This window comes from Pipra filicauda, unplaced genomic scaffold (genome assembly GCF_003945595.2).
Source record: "Pipra filicauda isolate LSUMZ 115617 unplaced genomic scaffold, ASM394559v2 scaffold118_size2161507_pilon, whole genome shotgun sequence".
Lineage (NCBI taxonomy): Eukaryota > Metazoa > Chordata > Aves > Passeriformes > Pipridae > Pipra > Pipra filicauda.
In genome coordinates, this window is record NW_024103640.1 from 1,833,097 (window position 1) to 1,857,225 (window position 24,129).

Sequence of the window (24,129 nt, forward strand, 5' to 3'; positions counted from 1 at the left end):
TAGAGAAGTAGGTGGACACCAGAGGTATAAACTGTATTTAGGGAAGCACCTAAATTCGTTCTTCCTGAGGTGCCACACTTTACTATCTGAGATTTTTGCAAACCAACCTGAAGTAAGGAAAAGCATTTAGTCGCTTCACGTGCCTGTCCTGACAACTTGCTTTATATCCAAACACAAAACTCATACCTACAGCTTCAGCTAGCCCAGAGGAGTAGAATCCCTTTCCTTTTTTTTTTTTCTTTTTCCTGTGACCTGCAGGGATGCCCTCAAATTGGCAGCATTTCTGCAGCTGTTGGCATCTTTGAACCTATTGCTGAAAACGCAAGAGAAAAGCATCTACCCTGCCTTCAACCCCCAGGTACCATCCTAAGAGTGTTTTGTTTGTGGTCTCTTTGTCAGTGAGTGCTTTAAGGTTGTGTGTATGTGCAGGTAAAGTCTAAGTTTGATTTAGAATATTAGAGCCACTTTCCTGCTTTATTTTACATCATCAATCATAGGGAATCCGAGAAACCCTTGAAGACATAAAAATCTAATCCTAATTTCTCATAGTTTTAGGGCACTTCTGGTTTGTTTCTTTTGTGGTAGTTGTTTTTTTTTTTTTGTGGGAAATAAAATGAAAAATCATGTTCTTCTGGCAAGAAGCTAACCCACTACCACAGAATTATTTTATCATAATATCTAAATAATGTAGCTTTTCTACCCTTTCATCATCTAGAATTAATGTCACAGACATTTTGATTATCCTTCTTGTCCCCTAGGATTCTAATCTTCCAATTTCAGTTATGAATTTGACAGGGGTGTAACAGTCCTACCATGTGATGAATGATGAATCTTAAATAAGGAAAGTTTTGCTTGCAGGATGGAGAAAGATATTTTCCATTTATAGGAAATATGATGATAGTTTATGAGGTTATAAAGAAAAGTCCTGTTAAGAGGAGATGGACTACAAGGCAGGAAGAATAACAAGCACTGAGCAGTGTCTTTTGCTTCTCTCCCTGGGTTGGTGTATGGATTTGCAGGTTATAGAACAGCATTTTCTGCAGTGGTTCATTTCTGTACATCCCAATAACCTTTGCTTTAAAAAAAAGAATAGTGAGAAAAAGAAATGTAAAAAAACCTACCAGTTTTGGACCTTGCTTCGAGCACTCTTTGAGGCTTTCCTTGGTATTTTATTTATTCCTTCTTCATGAATACTAATCATTGAACTACATGGGCAGTGTGTTCCATTCCCAGAGTAAAGACTTAAGAAAAACCTCTAAATTTTGTTGCTAACTAAGTGTAGTCTTGCACCACAGCTAGGTGTGGCCTTCCTGTTCCTTTGTGTTCCTCTTTTTACAGGTGTTTTTTAATTCCCCCTCTAGATTTGCTGGTTTGTTACTGACCCTTCCACCTGAGCCAAACTTGGGGCTCTGGGATTATTCCCAGAGTCCAACTCCTTTGCTTGATCTCGCTGCGTCAGGGCCGAGCTCTGAAGGTTTGGTAGGTTTAAAGCTGATCATTGTGACCTTAATCAGTTTGCTGGTGATTAGTTTTTCCTTACCTTCAGTATTGGTCTCTCCCCAGTATGTACAGCTCTGTTATTGAATTAGAGTGGGTTGGGAGGGCCCTTCAAAGAGCATCTCGTTCCACCCCCCCTGCTTTAGGGCGGGAGCATCTTTCACTAGACCAGGTTGCTCTGAGCCCCATCCAGCCTGGCCTTGAGCTCTTCCAGGGGTGGGGCATCCACAGCTTCTCTGGGTAGCCTTGTTCCCGTGCCTTACCACCCTCACAAGGAAGAATTTCTTCCTAAATATCCCATCTAATCCTGCCCTCTGTCAGTTTGAAGTCATGCCCTCTTGTTCTGTTACTACAGGCTTTGGTAAAAAGCCTGTCCTTGTCCATCTAATAAACCCAGTACTGGAAAGTAGCAGATTTGGATAGGTACTGGAAAACTGCAGTAGGGTCTCCCTGGAGCTTTCTCCAGGCTCCATGCAGCTGAGGAAAAGATGGATAATAAGGGAGCCGGGTTTCTTGGGGCTGACAGAGTGGGAAATGGGGGTGTCGGAGTGCTGTAGGGATGCTGCTGGAAAGAAGAAGGGTGAGGGTATGGACTGAAACAGGCTCGAGTTCTCTCTGCCGCGCACTGAAATCGGAAGGGCTGAACTTTCCCCTTTGTACCTCCGGCTACCGGGAAGGGCAGGGCCGGAGGACAAACTTCTTTTGCTGCCTTCCACCCGCGGCAGCAGGGGGCCGGCGTGGCGGAGCCCGGGGGTCTCGGGGCAGGGGGCACAGCCTGTCCCCCTCTCCCTGCGCCGCCGCTGCCGGGCGGGGCGGGCGGGACGCGGCGGGGGCGGGCGGGGGGCGGCTCCGCAGCGCTGGGTCCGCCCGCCCCGCCGGGAAATTCCCCCTGAAAAGGGCGGCGAGCCGGGCCCGTCCGTTCCGTCCCTCCGAGGTGTGCGGGCCCGGGCGGGAGCCCCGCGGCGCAGAGGCCCGAGCGCGGAGCTGTCACCATGGCCGGTGAGCCGGGGATGGGACGGGGGGGGACGCGGCGGGGAGCGGTGCCGGGAGGGAGCCGAGCCCGCTCCGCCCTTCCTCGCTGCTCGCCGTCGGTACTCGCGCTAAAGAAGCGGTGGGTTGTTCGCGTTAATCGCCGTGAGATCTTATAAGGTTTGTTAGGTTTCAAACTTTTAAGCCTCAGAGTCGCGTTGTTAAAAAAACCCCTAGGTTGTTAAGCGCGGGTCTCGTGTCTGGGTGATGCTCGTCGGGATCCTGCTCGCATCGGGACTCGGCGGTGGGAATGCAAATGAATGAGAAACAGAGATGGCACAAATGCAAAGTAACGCAGATAAGGGATCGCGCTTTGAGTAATTACAACAAAAAGCGCAATTAAGTTTCTTGAGGCTAAATTAAACCGGGTTTGTCATCCTTTCGGGAGGAGTCTCTCTGGTATCTGTCTTAGGGTTTAAGAAAACCCCCTAAATTTAAAACTTGGCTACACTAATTAGAATAGCATTTCTAGGGAAAGCTGCTTTCCAAATTCGCAAAGTGTGTGTTCTGTTTCCACTTAGCAAGCTATGAACTTTAACTCCTGGTAAATATATAGGTGTGCCAACTATCAACAGAGAGAGAAAACAAACGGCTTTGTACAGAGGCATCTTTTAAACGTTATGTTTGATTTTTAGAGTGGCAAAACTGAAGCAGGAGACAGCAGTTTTGGGGTTTTTTTGATTCGCGTCTTTATGTATTTTCAGTGTAATTAGGAACCAGATAAGGAATTTTTCAGCGGGGGAAGTTCATAACTTCCTGGTACTAGCTTGCTTTTGTAGTTGGCTTTTTTTTTTTTTCCCTTTTGGTGGCTGTTTTGTCATGTAACGCGATAGTAAAGAGGAAGTTCGTGAGCAGTGTTTTTTGTCTCTGTTAGAATCTGTGCAGTTTGTGGAGCCTTAGGTAGATTACTGCTTTTAAAAATCAAATCTTGTTTACGTTTTCAGTTGCTTTTGCTTGAGCTGGAATGTGCCATAACAAAGCTTCCACCATCACTTTTTTTTTTTTTTTGCCTGAGGTGTTGCAGAAGGTTATAAGTGGATAGATTCTTGCTTTTTAAAAACCACCGATGTGAGGTCACCAGGGATTTGTGCAGAGAGCAGTGACATCGGAGTTGAAGGGCGATGCTTCTCCCATCTGTGTCTCACTGCAGTCACCGCGGGGCCGGAGGGTTTCGGGTGATACTTTCACATCTTCCACAAAGACCCACAGCTGCTCTGCTTTCACATGCAGATGTTGCTGGAGAGTGTTCGCGGGTGCTCCTGGTTGTGCAAGAAAAATAGAAATTGGGCAATTCCTCCAGAGCAAAGGAAGGAGGCAGGACGTTGGTCCTGCTGTCGCTTTGCGTGGTGGCAGCATGTCAGACTTCCTCCCTCATGGCACAGGCTGTGTTAAACTTTGAATCGTCTTGGACAGATGGAAGTTTGTACTGAGTTTTTGGGATTGTCCTTTTGTTTCTCTTTCTATTGCTCAAAACAGATGAGAATAAAACGCCCTTCAGTCCTTCAATGAGCATAAGCTGGTGGAACTCTTGGAGCTGTCACTGCTTTTACCTATTTTCCTTGCATATGTAATCAGGACCCTTGATCTACTATATTCTCTTTAAAATTATTTAGTGCACTATTCAGGGCACGAGGAGAAATAAACAATTTGACAACAATAAGAACGAGAGGCAGGTTGTAATATGTAGCACAGTGTTTCTATTGCTAGCATGTGTATAGGCAATTATAATTAATTACAAAGACAAATTAAACTCTTAAGCACTTAGATGAAGAATTACCTAGATTTTTTTTTTTCTTTTCTTACATTTCAAATGCTTTTTGGAGTAGTTGTGGGCAGGCAGGTAATATGAGTAGCCGTGCATTTCCCTTCCAGAATTAGTGAGAGTTTGTTTTTTGACGTAGCTGGTATTTGTTTGACAAACACAGCGAGACCTGAAGAAGACAGGTCTGTAACAGCAGTGGGGGAGCTAAAAGACCTCCGTGTGCGAGAGCAGGTCGTGGAATAGTTAAGCCCATGCCACTTCTCAAGCACATTGCTGGTTTACAGAAGCAGGGAACGCCGGACAGCCCTCCAGTTGGCTGCAGAGAGCACAGACACTTCTCAGTGTTTCCCCTCTGCACAAAACATGATGACACCGATAATCACGGCGGAGATGATAACGTGATTCTTAAACGGAGCGAGAGGGAAGCAAGATAAAGTGAAGTTTAATGTTTAATCTCCGGAGGCTGCAGCGTCACCGAGCTTTACTTTCCCACAAACACACCTGGCTCTTAAGCAGTGGGTTCGCCTTCAATGACATTCGTTTCGACCACAGCCCTGTAAAGATCACTGAGCCTGGGGTTTTAAAATAAAGTGCTCTTAATAGGTGAGGAAAAAAAAAAAAACCTCTTAAGCAAGTATTAATAGAGTGTGAAGGGAAATTACTGGTTAGAGCAGCGAGAGTTAAAGACCTAAAGTGATCGCGCTCTGCCGGAGTTTCGAACAGCGAGGCTCTGGCTGGTTTTAACAAATATGTGATGTCTGTGGGTGTCCTGCACGTCAGGTTAGCAGCTCTGTAAGCACAAGAACCTCCAACTACCACGATTAGTAGTCTCTTTGCTGCAATTTTGTCATTGTAGCCTCTAAAATAGATTTTTAGTTTAGCATATGGGCGCGTGTCTGTGTCTGTGGCGTGCTGGGCTGTGTAGGAATGGGAAGGTGAGGTTGCTCTCCCTCTCCTCGATTGTGTGATGGAAATGGGAGGCTCACTGATATGCAGCAGGCACTCCTTGATGCTGGCTGAAGTTCTCTGTCGTCTGGACTGCAGGACTGTGCTGATAAATGCAATAGCCTAAGCAAACTGAAGTGTGAAAGTTAAAACAGCCACACACAGGTGCGTGAGCATGGTTTTGTGAGGAGCTCAGACTTCTGCTCTCTCTGAAACCAGCTTTATGTAATTTCTAAGCTTTTTGTTGTCAATGCCTGTCTCCCATGCCCTTTGCTGGACTTGCTTATTTTCTAGACAGAGAAAATATGCAAAGCTTGTCTAAAGAGTGTTAGGTAAGAGCTGGGAAGTATCTAGGAAAGGGACCATCCTTCTAAGTAACTGGACCTAGAGTAGTGGCTAATATGTATTTAATGTAATAGCTCGTGGTTGATGTTCAGAAAATCACTTAAAATCTACTTGGTGGGAGGTGATTAGCTTAGAAACTGTAGTTTGATTGAGTGTTAGAAAGGTCTATAGCCAGTCCTGAACCATAGTTCTCAAAGGTTTTGACACCACATACAGCCTGGAGTGGAAGTGCATTGTGTCTGTGGAACAGGCATTCAGGTTTTGAGGAGGCAGGTGTGGCTGAAGATGATCCCAGCCAAGAGCTGCTCTCTCACTGCTGTTCCACTGCTGGCTGTAGGTGTGTGACAGCTAAATGTGCATTCAGGTCAGACCAAGGTGACGTTTTGGGGAGGTAGTTCTTTCCATCCCTTCTCTGCTTCTCTTGATCACTTTATCTTTTAGGTTATAATATTTTCCTACTTTGTGTGTGAACTGCTGCAGCACTGGAAATGTTTTGTGACCAGCAAATCCCAGGCATAAAGTTCAAGCTTTGTGTTGGCAGCGGTACCTGAACTATTGTAGGTGCAGCACAAGAGAAGCCTTTATTAGGGAGTTAAGATTGCAATCCACCTCTTTGCCAAAACTTGTGTGCTGTGGACTCACAGGCTGTACAGACCTTGGGCAAAAGGAAGTAGGGGTTCTTTTACCCTTTTAGCACTTTCAATATATTTAATAACTGTTTTGCTTATTTACGTTGAAGTCCAAGCACTTTTTTTTCCAGTGCCGTGCCACAGGATATTGCCTGTCATGTTTGTTTGTGATGCTCAGCCTTGCTTGAGGAGGATGCTATTACATGAAGATGACAGAGAGCTCAGTAGACATTTCCATAAGCTACGTTCTTCTGATCGTGTAGCACTATGATGATTCAACTTGGACAATATTTACTTACCCTCTCTTGTTTGTTTTTCACATGCCACCCCGCTGTTGTCACTGTTTGATTGACTGTCCTGTTTGATGTTCTCAGTGAGATCTATTAAATAGCTTGTTACTGTCTGGCAATAAAACATCACTTGAAAAGTACTTACGCTCTTGCTCAGTTAATGTCTTTCTAACCCCCCCATTTAAGAGTTCTGCTGGCTCTTATCCTCATCTGTCACTCGTGTTTCCTGAAAACCTCTCTTTTGAGAGCTGCCCGATCGTTTTCCTGAGCTTTCATTGTCTGGGGAGATACTGCAACTAGAAACCAGCCCCGTGGGAGGTGGGCAGCTCAAAATGTAGAATTCGGTACAAGCAATCAGATCTTTTCTGAGCTCCCAGTGATGATATTCAGCCCAGTAGGGTGGGGTATTTTTTGCATAATTTGCATAGTTTCTGCTGCGCTGTAATAGGAACTAAATCAATCAATTCTGAGAAAACATCTTCACTTTCAGAGGACACTGGAGAGAATATAGTACTTGACAGTACCTGTATTTGGAGAAGACAACCATTCTTAAAAGTGTATTATTCTTAAAAATATCAACCATTCCTTCAAAATAATGATTTGTTTTCTGTTGCGTAAAATCTTTCATCGAACATCATCTTTCATCATTCATCTGCTTTCATCAAACATCTTCTACGATGGTTAAAAGAGACTAAGTTCTAGATGGGAGTCTAGAAATTCCAATTCTTGCCTCTTCCGCTGCTTTTTAAGCTCTGCTGTGTCCTAATGTTGAAAATGTTTTGTTTTGAAGGTGGCCCTGAGCCCTACATTGAAATATTTGAGCAACCCAGGCAAAGGGGAATGCGCTTCAGGTACAAGTGTGAGGGAAGATCTGCAGGCAGCATTCCAGGAGAACACAGTACTGAAAACAATAAGACATTCCCTTCCATCCAGGTAAATACCACTTTTATCCGTGAATTACCGTTCCCACATTAACGTGGTGCTTGTAGCTATGTGTTGGACTCCACACAGTAAATACAGTGCTTTTCATCTCACGTTCTGTGATTCTTTCCTTGACATGCAAATGGAGTTGCAGGAGAGTGGGAAAAGAGTTACTTGCTCCTGGTCATGAAATTATTCGCTTTCAAACCTACAAGAAGAGAGGTAGTTAACAAAGTGCTGCTGGAGAGGGGACTCAGTGAAGTGCCCGTGGTCTGGGAACCATTCGTTGTTAGCTTTTTCTGAACCCACTTTTGCTCTGCTTTCTCGGTTATGTGTCTTGGGTCTGGGTTTATGATTTGGACTGCAGCATGAATTTTGGGAGGGCTTTGAAGGAGTTTGCCTACAGAATCTGAGAAGGCTTTGAAAAGCTGCTGGGCACAGCATGAAAGAAGGCAAATTGTGCGAGCGAACGGTCGCCCGTGACGCGGCGATCGGGCTCTGCGAAAGGCACCGCCCTGAGGTGTGTGGGGTTAGAATGGGGTACAGAGCTTAAAAATGAGCTGAGAAGGGGGAATGATGTGCTCAGAGAACCTGCCACGACGAGGAGTTGGGCGGTTGTGTTATGGTTAAGTTGGGAAATCCAGAATGAGGGGGTTCAGAGGAGCTCTGGCAGCTCTGATCGAAGCAGGGACAAGGGTGGAGAAAGTAGAGGTGGAATGGAAGCACTTTGTATGTGGGACAAAGGAATGTGTTGGAGATCCTGGACAGGTAGGGTAAGAGAGAAGAATTTCGGATCCCCTGTTCAAAGTTTTAAGTTGCCGGTGTTTCCTTGATCTCTTCCACCTGGGGGGAAGTCTTTCAGAGCTGAGATTAGAAGAGATATAAATGGGAATATAAATATAAATAAAAGACAAATATAAATGGGAAGTTAAGAGCACTTGCTGTCTTGTGCCCAGGAACAGAAGCTGTGTATCTGTGTTTGCAGTGTGTGCAAGTATAAAAAATACGTGGAGCCAAAAGCGGAGTCTCTGGAATCACAGCAGAAAAAGCACGGATACAGAGGATGTGAAACTTGAAAAATATGAGATGTTTTAGGCTGAGGCATAAAAGCTCTTCAAGAGGGAGCGTTTGAGAAAGAGTATTGGCAGTCGTGTTGAGCAGCAGAGTGAGTCTCTACAACATAAAGCAACTGTGGAAGCTGGTCTAGCCCTGGAGCCAGAATTACCAAGGGCAGATGCAAAGAAGAAGGTTCCCCCTTGACTATCACAGTGCCAGATTTGGTTAAGGAATGCAGGAAATGGAGATCTGCCAGACTCTCATTTTTTCAGCACTCTGCCAATTGAACAAGGAACTATGTAGGCTGTTGGCAAGACTAAAGGCTTGCACAGACTCTCAGCCTAAATCTGTGTCAGGGCACAAGCTGAACGGGCAGTATAAACCCTTGATTCCTCTTATCTTGCACTGTGCTGCACACAAAGACCAGCCAGAACCCAAAGGGGAGGTGGGACATGGGTAGGTGACTGTGTAATCCTGGCGAAGTTTGTTCTTTTTTAAAGGTGACTATTGATGACAGAGCTGATTGTTACCAATAGCAGGTGATTTCTAGGTGAATTCCTGCCTCCCTGAAGCCCGTAGGAGGCTTTAGTGCTGATTAGGTGCCAGGGGAGTCCCCTCTAGAGGTGGAAACATCAATGAGGATGAGAACAGAGGGGCCAGGAAGAGATTAAATTTCGTGGTGCGGTTACGAAGATGAACATCAAGGAGGAACTGGAGAACCAAAAGCAGCCAGATCAGGCTTCAAGTTCAAGGGGCTGGGTGTGAAATGAGGGAGAAATGACGTAATAGTTGAAGAAACTGAAGGGTGACGGAAGTATTATCTTAAGGGTAAAAAGTAACAGTGGGTTGTATGAAAGCTGAGAGGAGCCAAATTGGAGAGTGAGAGCAAACAGATGATGGAAGCTGGAAGAGCACAGGTCAAGTCAAAGATCTGAGATGCTGGCTGAAAAGGATGTATGATGGATCCTTGGAATTTCAGGAGGAGGAAAGAAGGGGCTGAAGGAGGAGAACTGTTAGTTACAGGGCAGGGGAAGTGGAGGAGGAGAGCTCGCCTCTGCACAAACGTGTGCCCGAGCAAGTCTTGTCTTTGCTTTCAAGTTGTTGTGCGTCAAACAATTTAGGCCAAACTATTTTTCCTTCTTTTTTTTTTTTTTTGTTGCACTCCCCCACACTGGGTGACTTCACTGGTAGCTGTCAGCACCAGGCTGCTTTCATGCACCTGAGAAAGGTGTGTTGAATTAGGCTGACAGGCGCTGGGAAGTAGGAGCTTGAGAATTTGGTACTCCCCTGCTTGACTTGTAAGATTGAATAAGTCTGAGAATTAGTTAGAAAAAACCCCAACAGCCTCAGCGGGGTTTGTGTCATGCTGTGTCTGTTAAGATCCTCTTTCAGTGCTTAGTGCTCATGCACTGGTAGTATCCTTATCCCTGAGACCTTAGGAGTTTTTTCCTAAGGTTTTGGATGTAGACTTGTTCTTCAGGAAGCATATCTATGTGGTCCCCTATGTAGCTCTCGTGTTTCTTCCACAGAGGATTTCAGGATAAAATGTATTTTCTGTTACTTGTGGGAGCTTTCGCCTCGATATCTGAAATCTAGAAAGTATCTTGTATTTTTTTTTTTTTTTTTTTTTTGTAGATTCTGAACTATTTCGGCAAAGTCAAAATAAGAACCACATTGGTGACAAAGAATGAGCCCTACAAGCCACACCCTCATGATCTGGTTGGCAAAGACTGCAGAGATGGCTACTACGAAGCCGAGTTCGGGCCAGAGCGGCGAGTCCTGTCGTGAGTAATGGTGTTGCTTGGGAGTTTGATTAATTATGCAAGTGATTTGCTAATCTTGTGTTTTAAAACTCAGACTAATGATTAAAAGAGCAATTAGAATGCTGTCTTTGCTGTAGTTTACTAATCCATCCCAGGGAGAGGGCAACTTCTCTTTGAAGTATTTCCTTCTTTTTTGGCACCACACACGTGCTTTTTCTTTCCTGTCACCCTTTTTTTTATTCATTCTCCCAATATCTGTCTCCTTTTCCTTTCTCCCACTTGGTTACTTTTTTAGTCTTGTTCAGTAACACATCTTACTCTTGAGCATGACTCTTTGCTACATGTGAAAAGGATGAGTAATAGAATGGGTAACAGTGTTAGAATTAGTACTTCAGGGTGTTGAGGGAAGTTCACATCTTCCATGGAAATTATATTTGGGCTTTCTGGAGAAAGTTTGCACTGGCTGGCTGTCATGTAATTTAGAGGGTAGTGGTTGTGACACATCTAGAAGTGTGTTAGTGGCTGTCACTGTTGTTGCTGTTTGTTTGGGTTGGGGTTTTTTTTGAGTGAAAATACAGATTCTACTCAGTCCCTTCTGTGTAGAGCAAGTGTGCAGGGGAAGGATCTATCTGCTTGTGGGTGTAGTACAGAAAATTCAGGCTGTATAAGAGATGTGTTTCTCAGTTCTATTAAGAATATCTCAAATGCAGTTGTATTTGATGGCATTTCCTGTGAGCTTACCAAGTCTTGTATAACAAAATGAAAGCAGAACAAATGCAGCAAATGTGGAGTGATTATTGCCAGAGAGGGGAATTTAGAACTGACAAGCTGTTTGTGGGTCCCAGTTTGCAATGCAGTGAATTTGGAAGCAGGCTGTTGCTGTGGGGTAAACGTAACTGAGCTGGGAAGAAAATCAGGTGGATATTTCAGTGTATAAGTGGCTCTCACACACAGCTCTGAGGCCGCTGGGATTCTGTTTGTGTCAGTGGAATTACTCTGTGTTCAGTGGAGTTTAGTCAGTAGGACACTATGAAAGGAGAGAGAGCTGAGACACATCTGTTTGAAGGTGGTGGTTGCCTGATGGTGACACAAGCAGTGGAGATGCTTCTCCAGCATCCAGGCCAGGCTCCAGGGATCACGAAGGCACCTCGGTGCATTCCGGTGGCGCGGAGCACGTTGGCATGCAGATATCCCAAACTGTTGAGGGCCATTGCACCTTCCCCTGACCATCCACTCACCAGCTTCCTTTTGTCTTCTCAAATCAAGCTTCCTCAGCCAAGGTCAAAGGGAGTCTGCTGTTGTAGCTCATCCCACTTCCTCCCCTCAGCTCTGTGCCTTCTCATCTGCAGCAAAAAAAGCCGGATTGCTTAACGCCATTTCTAGGTTTGTTTTACACTCACTGATTGCAGGAAGACTCTGGTGATTGTTCTTCCTCTTAGCATTTTCTTGCACAAGGTTAAATGTGTAAGTATGAGGCAAGCCTGTCAGAGAGGCCGTTATAATGCCAGAAAACACTGGGATGCTCTGCAAATGTTTATTTGCAGATTTTGATGTAATCTCCGTTCTTTGACACGATGCCACATCTCCATTTCTCTTCAGGCACTGGTGCTTGTTTGCTTTATCCATGAATTCTTCTCAATATTAGGGTTTAAGCCTCTCAGTTTCTTACAGAACACTGAGTGGGCTACTTTCCCTTAATTGATAATGGGAAACTGTCAGCCTTGAGCTTGACATTGGAGGTGGGAGGAGACTCCAGACATTTCCTTTGAAATGTTTCCAGCATCAGTACACTCATTTTTTTAACAAATCATTGGTTGCTTTAAGATGAAAGAACAGCATGATCCATAATTGGATCTGGATGTTTAAAGTCATTTTCCTTTTTGTGGCTGGTGACTCAATCTTCACATTCTTCTCTTCAAGTCCACGTTGGAGAAAAGCCTCATCCAATACTTAGTGAGCAGGAGATGTCCTTTCTCACTGGTGATTCTGGCTCTCTGCTCCTACTGAGCATCCCAAGTGGAGCAAAAATCCAGTTTTATTTTTTTTTGTCCCCTTTCGGTAGAAGTGGAATTATTAATCACAGATTTTGGGCTGCTCTGACTAATTGCTCTGCATTGTGCTGTTTGAAATTCCCCGTGTTTTAAAGTTCCCAAAGCATTTTGTTCTGCTTGTGGAACAGTGATCTTTGTACTGCTGCCCAAATTTGATCAGAGCCCTCCCTGGCCGAGACATCAAGGCAAGAGTTTGAATGTTGCAGCTTGTGGGGCTGCCTGTGTACTCAGATTCTTACTTCCTAGTTTGCTGTCTCTCTACATGGATGATATCATAGTTTTTTTTAGATGTTTTTCATTTTTTTTCTCTCTCTCTTCCTACTTCTCCCTCTGCCTTCTCGTTATCTCGGCTGCTTCCTGTCAGCTCACGTCGATGTGAAACCCCACAGCCCTGCTGGGGTTCTCAGAGTTCCTCCTCTGGCCCAGCCCTCTGCTCAGCAATAGTTAAACAGACACTTTCACTGTGACAGCACAGCTTTGGAAAACATTTATAATCTGAGAGTTTTGGGGTGCTGAAAAGCCTCGTTCTGTCCACGAGAGGCTTTGTTTGGGGATATAACGTGGAAACTTCCATTGGCTTTGAAGTGTGTGCTCCAGACAATCTCTGGAGTACACTGGGTATTCTGGAGGGGGAAAAAAAGTGATGTGTGCTGTAATCAAGCCCTAAAAAAAACCTACTTCCTACAAGAGCAGGTGGAAATAGGGTTGGCCATCGAGGTGGAGTTCCAATCTTGACTGTCATTCCTCTGTGCACTCCTCTAGTGAACAGAGGTTCTGGAAGTGCAGCCTGATGGCAGAGGATTTGGGAACCTCTGAACAGAGCATATTGGGCACAGACAAGGGAGTTTAATTTCCTTAACCTTAACATCGTGCCAGGATAGTCTCGTTCAGGAGAGCGAGGAGGATCTTTAGGTGCAGTAGGTTTGTGGAGTTTCAAAGGAAGGGAAATGGCTGGTGCTTCTGGAGAAAGATGCCTGCTGGCACAGCCCATCTTCAGAGCTTTATTGTCACATCATGAAACACAGATCATTTTTTTAATTTTTTTTTTTTTTTTAACTTCCTGCTTTACATCCACTCAGCTTTGATGATGTCATGGTTTTTCCATGTGGGAAAGAGTCAGCTCGCCTGGGACTCCCCCCACCTCCTACATCAGGGTGACCTGCACTTTTATGCAAATAAGGAAGAGCTGCAGCTCTTCAGAACTTTTCCATAACTATGTGAGATTTAAAAACCTGTTTTGACCTGTTTAAGAAAAAAAAACAACCTTTAAAATAGTGTTTGAAATTTATATTCCCTGATAAAAGCAGGAGAGTAAATCCTTTAACTAATGCAAATTAGCAGGTTTATTGATTACAAAAATAATCGTTGCTATAAATTGCCTGAGTATTTAACTTTTTAATCCCTGTGGGTTTACTGCAGAGTAATTTTTAATATAGAAATATATATTCTGAATAAGGAATATAAATAGAGTTTTAGCATTTTTCACTTCTGTTTCTGCCCTTGCTTTAGGAAAAACAGCATCCCTGCTTTTCAGAGCTTTTACACCCTTCTCAAAATTCATTTCTTACACTGTATCTTATCACACTAATCAACATCAATTAATTTATTTAATATTCTACGCCGAAGATGCTGCTAGTTGCTGAAATCCTGCCACATGTGCTTCAGTTTTCAGAACTTGGGCATTCAGTGTGTGAAGAAGAAAGACCTGAAGGAATCGATTTCTTTACGAATCTCCAAGAAAATTAACCCTTTCAATGGTGAGTGGAAATGAAAGCAGCTGGTTCACTTGGCAGGGGTGGTGGTGGTTTCTTTTGTCCTGTCCTGCCTTTGCTTCTGTGGTGGAGCTTGATTTTTTTTTTTTTTTTTTCCCCTCCCCCAAAAAATCCCTTTCTGAGAAACAGTCTTCCCCTTCTGTGTCCCTCCCAGTCTTTCTTCCCTGTCATCACACGATGAATCTGTTTGGGTAGTTGCCCTTTTCTTTTTATCATTACTGTTTAATTTTTCTAATTCCCAGCAGCAATCTGAGTGGCTGCTTGGACAGAAGGAGTGGGATAGCAGCAGAAATGTTTCCTGGAAACGTCTACAAGTGCCTTGGGAATTGAATTCCCCAGTTTTGGCAGGGATGAGAAGAAAAGGCTGAATTAGCATAACTCTGCAACAACTTAAGCCAGTACAAATCTCATTTGCCACTGTACCATCTCTTCTCTTGCTGTGACCCTGGTGGCTGTGACCCCTCAGGCAGTTCAGGGGCTGAGAGACCTCTTGGAGTTGCCCTTTGCTTGATTTTTTTTGTTTTTTACAGCATGGGAGCTGGTCCAGGCACTCAGAAATCCACAGCAGGACTATGATAGCAAGGCCAGGTTGGACAGGGCTTGGAGCAGCCTGGTCTAGTGGAAGGTGTCCCTGCTCATGGCAGGAGGTTGGAAATGAGATAATCCTTAAGATTTCTTCTAACCCAAACCATGCCATGATTCTGTGACTGGTCTCAGTCAACTCTGAGGCAGGTCATGCTGCCACAGAACCACACCTGGGAGGGCCTCCCCACAGGGTTTTGTTTGATGTGACAACTGATCTGTGGGCTGCTCTCAAAAAGAGTCATCCTGCTCTTCCCTCCATCCCTGCTCACACACTCCCACCACTTCCCTCACACCACACAGGCTGCGTGGCTACGTGGGGAACGGGCTCAGCAAGTTGCTCCAATGGAAAACCAGCTTGGGAAAAAAAAAAGTGGTTTCCCCTCAGATCAACTTGCTAAACCAATTAATCTCACAGCCATAGAAGTGCCAAGTTCGGTGCACAGAGGGGATGGAGAACACGCCGCGAATTTTTGGGCCAACTAGAGTGAGACCAACACATTCAGAATGCAGGCACAACTGGGGGGAATGAGGTGAAAACATAAATACCCCAAACTGTTAGTTCAGTATTGTGAATGCAGTCATGTATTTGCTTAAGTGTGGCATGAGCTTGGAGATTTTCCAAATGCTTTTACTTTTTTTTAATACCCACAGAATTCTGGCTGTATTCAGGCAAGATCCTTCTTGGAGAGATAACAGCTGGATTTCTGGCTGGCTTTAAAGTGTGCCTGAACTGGGACAGAAAAAGAACTATGTAGAATTTATTACAGAATGAGAAATGTCTTAGATGTTTCTCCTAACTTTAGAACAGCCCCACTGAGTCAGGTTGATGGTCCCAATGACCCATCTAAGCAATTATCTTAGTTATGATAACGAGTACAAAAAATAGCACAAACTGTTTTGACACAAGTTTAGTTCATCAGCACAATTTAGGCATTTTAAGGGTTTGAATTATGTTGCCTTGACTCAGCCAGCTGTACCTTGATTTCAAACAATAGAAGGGGAACTCTGCTGTAGAAGGAAGTAAAGTTTTACAGTTGTTGGCACTTAACTCCACACTCACTAATCATTTTTGGGCAATTGCAGCAGGTTGTGCTTGGTAGTATCTGGGCAGACCCTGGGATGCTTCCTGCCAACCCAGCAGTGGAGGAGGCCAAATTCCTGCCCTGGCAGCAGGGGAGAGCCTGCCTGGGTGACACACAGGGCAGCACCCTACTCTGGGCATGGGCTGTGCTGAGAAGGGGCCGCTGGCAATCCCCGCCTGCGTCATCGCCTCTCGGCGCATGTTAACGTGTCAGCACAAAGCAGAGCCGCTGGGGAGCAGCCTCCAGGGCAGTCTCACGCTGAGCAGAGTCCAGAAAGGCATGGGACCAAGGTTTTATTAGAAACAGGGCTAGTGACAGGAATATTTTTTATGTGTTTATTTAGTTGATCAAAACAGGACTTGGTGAGCAGCAGTCACCGCAGTGCTCGCTGCTTGATAAGGTTGAAAGTTTTATGTATGGATTTGGTTTGTTTTATAAGGTCAGAGGAGTGTTGTTACATTCTCCAGGATTGTGCAGCTCTGTTGTATCCATCCTGCTTCGTGCTTTACCTTTGTGTCTTCAGAAGGGCATCTGAATTCTCTGTTTTGAGACATTTTGGAGTTGTGCATCCTTAAGCAGGTCGCAAGTTGGTGTTACTCATTTCTTGTAGGAACATCATCAAAGAAACTTCATGGAAAACCAGCCTTCAGGGCGTTGGTGTGTTGGTTGTCTTTTCTTTTTCTTTCTCACTTTCTTCTGGAACAAACAGGCCGTGTCCTGAGTCTCCTTTCAGGGCAGAGTTTCAGCACTGACCCTGTTAACAGATGCAAAGTGCCTCTGGCCTGCCAGCATGTGCATTACTTGTCTTGTTGGTAAGGGATGAAGTAATAGCAAGGCGTGGGTCCACAAAGTTGCATTCCAAACTTCCTTGTGTAAAGGGCCCATCACCTTCCAGTGAAGCCCGGGTGCCACAGACAACTGGGATGGCAAAGGGGGAGAGTAAATCCCAACAGCTGCTCTCTGGTGGTGTCATCCCTCCTCCACGCCTTCCTGCACAGTGAGTGGGAGTCACCGTCAGCAGCCGTAGGGAGTTGCTTGGTTGAGCTGCGTGGGATTTAAGATCGCTTTCTCCAGCACTCTCACCTGTACTGTTGAAATGACTGATGCCTATCTCTGAATTCCTGGATGATGGGAAGTCAGTTTGCAGATGAGGCTGTGTGCCAAGCTGGAGATACCTGCGTTGGGGTAATTCTGGAAGTGTACCTGTAAGGCTGTCTCCTTGGGAATTCCCACTGTTAGCTGGCAGCATTTACCCCTGGGGAAGTTCAACGCAGGCTGTACAAGCTGTGTGCGTTCACTGAGTTGCAATGGGACGACTTGCAATTGGGTTGCTCCTCTTTTGTAGGCCTCGTTCGAGGGAGAAACTGCTGTTTCCACACAGTTTGTGATCTGTTGTGTTCCCAAAGTACACCCCATATATTTTTGTCCTCTAACAATCTGAACAATTCTAGAAATCCCTTTTGTCTCTCATCCCTGAACAGTCCGGGGAAATGGGGCACGGTGCCTAACGTGGAACTTGGCATGATGATGATATAAATAGCCCGGCATGGAAGGAGCAGAGTTACTCCTCCAGTGGAGCTGGTCCATGTCTGCTTTCTATGGTGTTTGTTTTCTTTTAGTAGCTGTTGAGTTGTGCCATATCCTTGTCTTCCCATGCACTGTCTGATGTACAGCCAACTCAAATTAAAAGAAGAGCCAGTTTTCAGTTAAGAGCTTTTGTGAGTGGGTGTGACTTGACATAGAGACAACAATTGAGTTAATAACAGCTCGAGTTAATTATCAATGAGGAAAAGCCCTAAGTGTTTTCTTTAAATTTAGGGGAAAACTGTACTTAGTGCAGCATTACAGAGGACTGACCTTTTTCTAGCCAAATGCATGAAAACCCTGGGCTTGCCTTGGAGAGAGAAACCCAGAGAATCACCGAATTTCAGGCAGATCATCAAGAGGGTGAAAACAAGCTTTCCCTGGAGCTTGACACGGGCTTAAAGGTCTCGTTCCTTTGTAATCGCTCTGGCTATAAGCGTGCGGTTCGCTTTCAGGCTCCCCTGCACCCCACAACTAAAAACGCGGCTCCGTAGCCTCCGCGGTCTTTCCTTTCCTTTGCCGTTTCCCCTTTCCGCCCGCGGGCAGCTGACCCCGCGTCGGCTCCGCGCTCGTCACCGTCTCCGCTGTGACGCCCCCTCCACGCCTCTGCTCTCACACTCTGCTTCCTGCCCACACTGACACCCTCCCCGCAGCTTCCCTTCGGGCCCTGTGCCGCTGCATCCACGAGGTCCCCTCTCCTCTGACGCCACTCGCCCACTCCGCCAGGATCCCCCCTCTCCAGCCCACCCCAAGCCTCCTTTAAAGTTGCCCTTTATAGGGAGGTTTGTGGGGCCGTGGGTTCTGTGAGCAAAGAGGCAAAATATTATGAACCGGGGGAAGACTCTTGGCAAGAATCCATGAGCTGGGAATGGATTGAAGGTGTCCGCTGTAATGAGTGCCTTGGGTATTACAAGAAACTTTAAGCTTCTTTTCTCGAATTAAAACAATTGTGCAAACCCCCAGCTAAATTCTCCGGCTGAAAATCCTGGTGAGAGTCTTCAGCTTTTCAAAGAGGCAACCTCACTGGAGGAAAGCTGCGTGTCCTGATGGTGACATGACTGAGAGCTCCATGTCCTGATGGTGACATGACATGATTTTAGCACTCAGCTTTGGAAAGCCCTTTGTTCTCTCGTTCCTCCTGCAAGTCCTTCTCGCTGTTTATGCTGAAATGTGTATATTATTAATCTAAAGGACAGCCCCTTCTGAAATTGTTTAAAAAGGAAAAGGAAAATTACCAAGTAGACAAAAAATGCTGACTTACTTTTTTTTCTGTAATATAAACAGAAACTGCTAAAAAATGTACAGAAGCTGATATGTTCACTTAAATCTGTTCCAGTTTTGCCTTTTTCAGATTGAACTTGAAACAGGAAAAGAAGCCAGAGAAACATTGTCTAGGCAAAACAAGCACTGAGTTTTAGAAGTTTTAATTTATTTTCCCAGGTCTTGCATTGGCTTTTATATGAGGCCAAGCCATTTGTCTTCCTCACGTCTCTTTCTTCTGTGAAACATGGAAATGTATCCATAGCAGTTTGGGCATTTTTGATGTAGGTTGGCATCTGAATTTTAGTTGTTTGCACTCATCAACCCCCTGAAGACTTTGTTTTTTAAAAACTGAGTGTTGCTGGCGCACGCTCTGTTTCGAGGTACATGTAAAAGTTTCTCTTTTCTTCTGCATGATTGATTGAAAATTATCTTTTTGTGAATCTCAGAGGTATAGAACCAGGCATGGATGTGCTGGGAGAAGAAATATAGTGCTGCCATGGTCCTTCCCTCCCCTTGTTTCCAGCTTCATCAGGACTCTTTGTCAGGATCTGTAGTGACAGGATGAGTGTTCAAACTGAAAGAGGGGAAATTTAGGTTAGTTATATGGAAGAAATTCTTTGCTGTGAGGATGGTGAGGCTCTGGCCCAGGTTTCCCAGAGAAGCAGTGGATGCCCCAACCCTGGAAGTGTCCAAGGCCAGGTTGGATGGGGCTCTGAGCAACCCAGTCCAGTGGAAGGTGTCCCTGCCCATGGCAGGGGGTTGGAACTGGATGAACTTTAAGGTCCCTTCCAACCCAAACCATTCTATGATTCTGCCTCTCAGGAGATGCTGATAGATGGATTTATGACTCTGGATGTGCAGCTGAACAGCCTGGCTTGTCATCCAGTGCTGTGTGTCCAGGTGCTGAAGCCCAAATGGAGCACAGTGTTCTGCTGTTGGCATCAGGGAACAAAGAGCACACCGGGATGTCTCTCTGCATGTAGCTCATTTGGAAACAGTAAATGTGGCATTAAACTAGCTGGTGAGGTCCTTTTGAGCTGTGTGCAGTTCAGCTACAGGAGACACCAGTCAAACACTTGGGCAGCTCAGTGTGTTTCTTGTCTGCTGTGGGGCTTCCCAAGGCTCCACTGGCACAGCTGTGGCTGCAGTGTGGATGTAGGCTGGATCTGAAATGCACCTCCCAGGCACCAGGAGGGACTTGTGACTTGCAGCCCATGTCCCTGACTGTTTGAACCTGGCATAAATCAGCACCAGCACTGGAAGAGGCAGCCCTTCCTTTCCCTGCATCCGCTTCCACCAATTCCCTTGTGCCAGGGCTACCTGTCGTGGGAACCAGCTGGCTGAAAACAAGCCTTTTCCTCTTTCCTTCTGGCAAGATAGTTCTGAGCCAGACCAGTTCCTTGATCTGATTCACCACATGAGAGCTAAGCCCAGCCTAAGAGCAGCGCTGGAAAGGTTGGGCAGAGCCAGCCTTTGGCAGCAAAACCTTTGGCGTGGACCGAGTTAGACTGCCCAGTCGGTATCAGGGCCAGGGGGGGTATCTTTGTACTCCAGGAGCAAAACCCTTGGGGCAAACCACCTCTGTGTCATCCCTTAAACGAAACTGAGCTCCCAGCGTATCCCTAAATTAAAAACCCTCATCTGCGTAAGAGAGGAACAGCTCATGGTGGTTATTAATGATGTGTGTTCCCCAGCCATCTCGGGCTGGTTTTCTTTGTGGGAGGTCGTTCTCTTTGACATCTCACGTGCCCCTGCAGCCCCTCACCAAGAAGGGAAGGTCACAGAGCCCTCCCCGAGTGTGTCACGCCACATCCTTTGCCCTGGAATTTTCCACGCAGGTTAAGTTGAGATGCTCAAGTCCCCCCAGCTCCGCCCACTCCAGGTTTCTGACATCATTAGCTGAGTGGGGGGCTGTGTGTGAGGGACCTGCTGTCTGATCAGGTGTCACGTTATCAGACAAAAAAACAAACCCTTGATCATTTCTCTTCAGTGTTCGGAATAAACTTTCACTTTCCCTGCAGCATCACCTTATGGGTGAACATCAGAGCCCTTCATCCCCCAGTAATTTCATCAGATAAATGGTATTTTATGGGCCTTGCTGGATGTTGAAGGCTGATAAACTACTAAAAAACTATAAAACTATAACTAGAAATTAATAGGAATAAATAGGAGATCTGATATTATCAGCATCTTTCTTTTGTGTCCGCACTTGGACTTGCATGATGGTGGTTTGGACCCAGAAAGTCTCCAGTTCTGAATTACAGAGGCAAATCCAGCAAGTTCTCAGTGGAATCCCAGCAGGGCATCTCTGGACTTTAGAGCCAAAATCTGGGAGACAGGGACAACCCAAACTTAATGCCTGTGTCACATGAGCTGCCTGTGTCACACTGGAAGTTCACTGTTTAGCTCATGTGGGATGTTTTTCTGCCCCCATTGGGATTGTATCAGTCTCTTCCCATATTAGCAGATAATGGATTAGGGAATTATTTCCAAGATAATTATTTAAGTTGGGGAATCAGCATTTTGTTCTGAGTAGTTGTAAACAGATTTATAATGAAAGGATTCACCAGTTGTTGCAGCCCCTTTTTGGATGAACAGCAAATCCTCCCTGGGTTTAACTGTAACTCCGGGTACTGCTTTGGAAATCCTATTGCCAGAATCTTGGTGGGTGGGGTTGGGTTTCTTTTGCTGGGTTTCTTATGGATTTTTTGACACTATTCTCCCTATTTGGAATTTAATTTTGTAAAATATTATTTTGATCTCCACGTGTCCGAGTTGCTATGTGTAACTTTGGAATGCTCTTCCTTCCACTCGTAAAGCAGCTGTACTTACAAACAGTCCTTGTGTGCAGAGATAACTACAGAAAAAGAATTCCTGCCAGGTTAAGGCCATTTTTTTTTATTAGATTGGGCCATCAGAGGAACGTACCTCGACTGTTGGTCGGGTTCCAGCCCTTTCGGTTGGATTCATGTGAAGAAAGTAAGGTGTGGTACCACACAGCGAGCAGTAGGCAGAAGAGGAAGTTGAACTCTTGCCAAAACTGGAGTATTTCTTCCCTTTTTTTTATTCATGTGTTATGTTGGAGCCTTTTTTTGCTCTACCTGCCCCCAACACACCGCGTCGGGCGACGATTTTGCTTCACTGCTTCCAGTGAGCTCCTGGTGCAGAGCTTGATGGAGTGGCTGCTCCTCTCCTCCGGTACATACCGTTCCCAAAATCTTCGACAGCGTTTCCTAACTTTAATAACTTCAGGTTTGTCAGGTCTAACCCCGTCTGTTGTCCTTCTGTGCAGAAGTTGGTGGAATAACGCGGAATGACACGACCATCCTCCGGCCGGCCGTGCTCCAGGCATTAGTCAGGGTGTTTGTCTGCCTGGGTTTTGTTTGCTTTTAATATTCTCAAGGTGTCAGCCAGCACCCATTCCAAGGTAGTGGCTGCTGCCAAATGGACTTCAGAGGGAGCAGAATTAGATGTCTGTCCAAAATAACAACATTTGATTTTGTTTGGATGATTGTCTTTAATGTTTTGAAATCGATGAAAGCTCTTTATATGAATGTGGAATCTGGTGTCTCTGTTTTTTTTGTTGGTTTTTTGTTTTTTTAAAGCATGTCATCACAAGATGGAGTTGCAGCTGTCTTGTTCTTCTTTTTTGCTCTGTTATGTTCTTCTTGTCTGGTTAAAAATAGCCCGGGAGGAATCACTCTCGACTGAACACTTCCTCTTTCAAACTACAGATTTTTTGAATTTTATTAAATCATTTATAAAAGCATGCAAATTAGGAGCAGTGGGTTTTGCTGTGATACAATGTGTATACAGCAGTTCTGTCCCTTGCCATTCTTGGCACACCACTCCTCTCCCACATCAGGTGTTAAACAGATTTATTGGGAATTTGCGCAAGTTCGTAGCGTAGGAACTGATGTCACTTGAATGTCAGCATTGGTAATTTTCTCCATAGTGCTGTATTTTTGCATTTGGAGAGTTCTCTTAAACTCTAATTCTGCTGTTACTTGTTTCTGAGGAAGAGGCACGTTTCCCTGTGGAAAACACAGAGCTGGGGCTCCTTTAGCGTGAGAGAGACTTGGTTGTACAACCACAAAGTCCTCACTTCTGATTCAGGGTCAAAAGCCCGATGCAGATTTTGTGCTTGCCTTCCATCTACAGATTGAGGCAAAGGTATGGAATCTCTGTGCTCAATTTGACTGTGGAGAGGTTTGAAATTTGAGCACCCCTTGTGTCTCTGGAAGGATCCTCATGGTCACCGATGGCTAACGTGGCACACGAATGTAAGCCGTGATGTCAGGGTGTCCTTGGGAGCTGCCCAGGATGTCAGAACATGGATTAGAGCTGCTGTCCTGATATCCCTTCCTCAAGGAGCAGCCTGGAGAATACACCTTTCTTTTTGTATTCTCTGGCTCAGGCTGTATCAAGAGGCTGTTGGGCTGCGGAGTCGGGTCAAACCCGAGTTAGGCTGCAGAGTCTGTTCCAAACCTGTTTTTTTGAAGATCCTCTTTCAGGAGTGCATTAAATCATAAAACTTTGTGTATCTGGTAGCACAGTCAGCACCAGCCTGCCAAGTGCTCAGTGCCAGAACTCCCCTGGGTCCCACCACTTCTGAAATTCACCCAGTTGTTGCTTGGTTTTGTGTATTTGTCTTGAAATATTGCAGATCACGGCCTTGTAAAGGGGAAAGGTGACTTGATTTCCTTTTGCAGTAGAGACCGGGAGAAACTGAGATACTCAGAGCCCCAGAAAGACTCAAAATGCCAGTGGAAAGTATTCTGAGCTCATCACACTTATTATTTCACACTATCAGAAGGTAAAAGGAAGAAATCATTCAAGTGGGCATTGTGGAATCCCACTCGTGGCAGGGTGGAGACCAAGCCAGTGATAAATGTTAAAAGGTCAGAGCAAGCAATCTAATCATTGCAGTGTGGTCCCCAGGCTTCTTGTCACAGCCACACTTGATCTTTTATTTTTGCAAGAGGCCTTTGAAAGGGCAGGGGAGGGAGTGAATGGAGAGGTGGTGATCTGGTGACTTGGCACGTGCTCACTTTGGGTAATTGTGAGGCGTGTGAAACTGTGCTGAACTGCTGCTCAGAAAGGTTTTGGGAAAGAGAAACACTTGCGATGATTTTAATTATCAGTACTTGCACTTAAGTGAAATTAAGTCAGTGTCTCGTTTTGCCAGCACTGAATGTCATCATAATAATTTAATGTCAGACCTTCAAGGAAAGCGTTGAATTCGGAGGGGGCTGCTTTTCCTGGGAATACAGCAAATGTTCAGTAATGATAACCCAGGTCCTGTGACTCGTAATTTAAAGTAAGGAAAGAGTGAACAAAACAGAAATGCTGACTTTGGGTTATGTATGGCTGTGTTTTACACTGGGAGGAGCATGCAAGGAAACAGATCCCTTCCAAGAAGGGTTTTCCTCTTGCATTACAAAACTATATCCTAATGATTCCACCAGAAGGTACAGAAGCGACACAGATGGTGATGGGGTGAGGAGGTGGTTTGTGCTGTTTCAGCTTCATTCTTGCCCCAGGAACTGCCTTCT

The 24,129-nt window shown here is 45.3% G+C and overlaps 1 protein-coding gene across 1 annotated transcript in view; it reads left to right on the forward strand.

Moving 5' to 3' along the window:
- Positions 1 to 2,434: 2,434 nt before the first annotated feature.
- Positions 2,435 to 24,129, forward strand: part of REL (REL proto-oncogene, NF-kB subunit) — a 29,812-nt gene continuing 8,117 nt past the window's right edge. The window contains exons 1-4 of the mRNA XM_027738703.2: positions 2,435 to 2,496; positions 7,288 to 7,430; positions 10,110 to 10,258; positions 13,954 to 14,045. Of these exons, the coding sequence (XP_027594504.1) occupies positions 2,490 to 2,496; positions 7,288 to 7,430; positions 10,110 to 10,258; positions 13,954 to 14,045 (391 nt within the window). The 5' untranslated portion in view covers positions 2,435 to 2,489. The remainder of the gene's footprint in view (positions 2,497 to 7,287; positions 7,431 to 10,109; positions 10,259 to 13,953; positions 14,046 to 24,129) is intronic.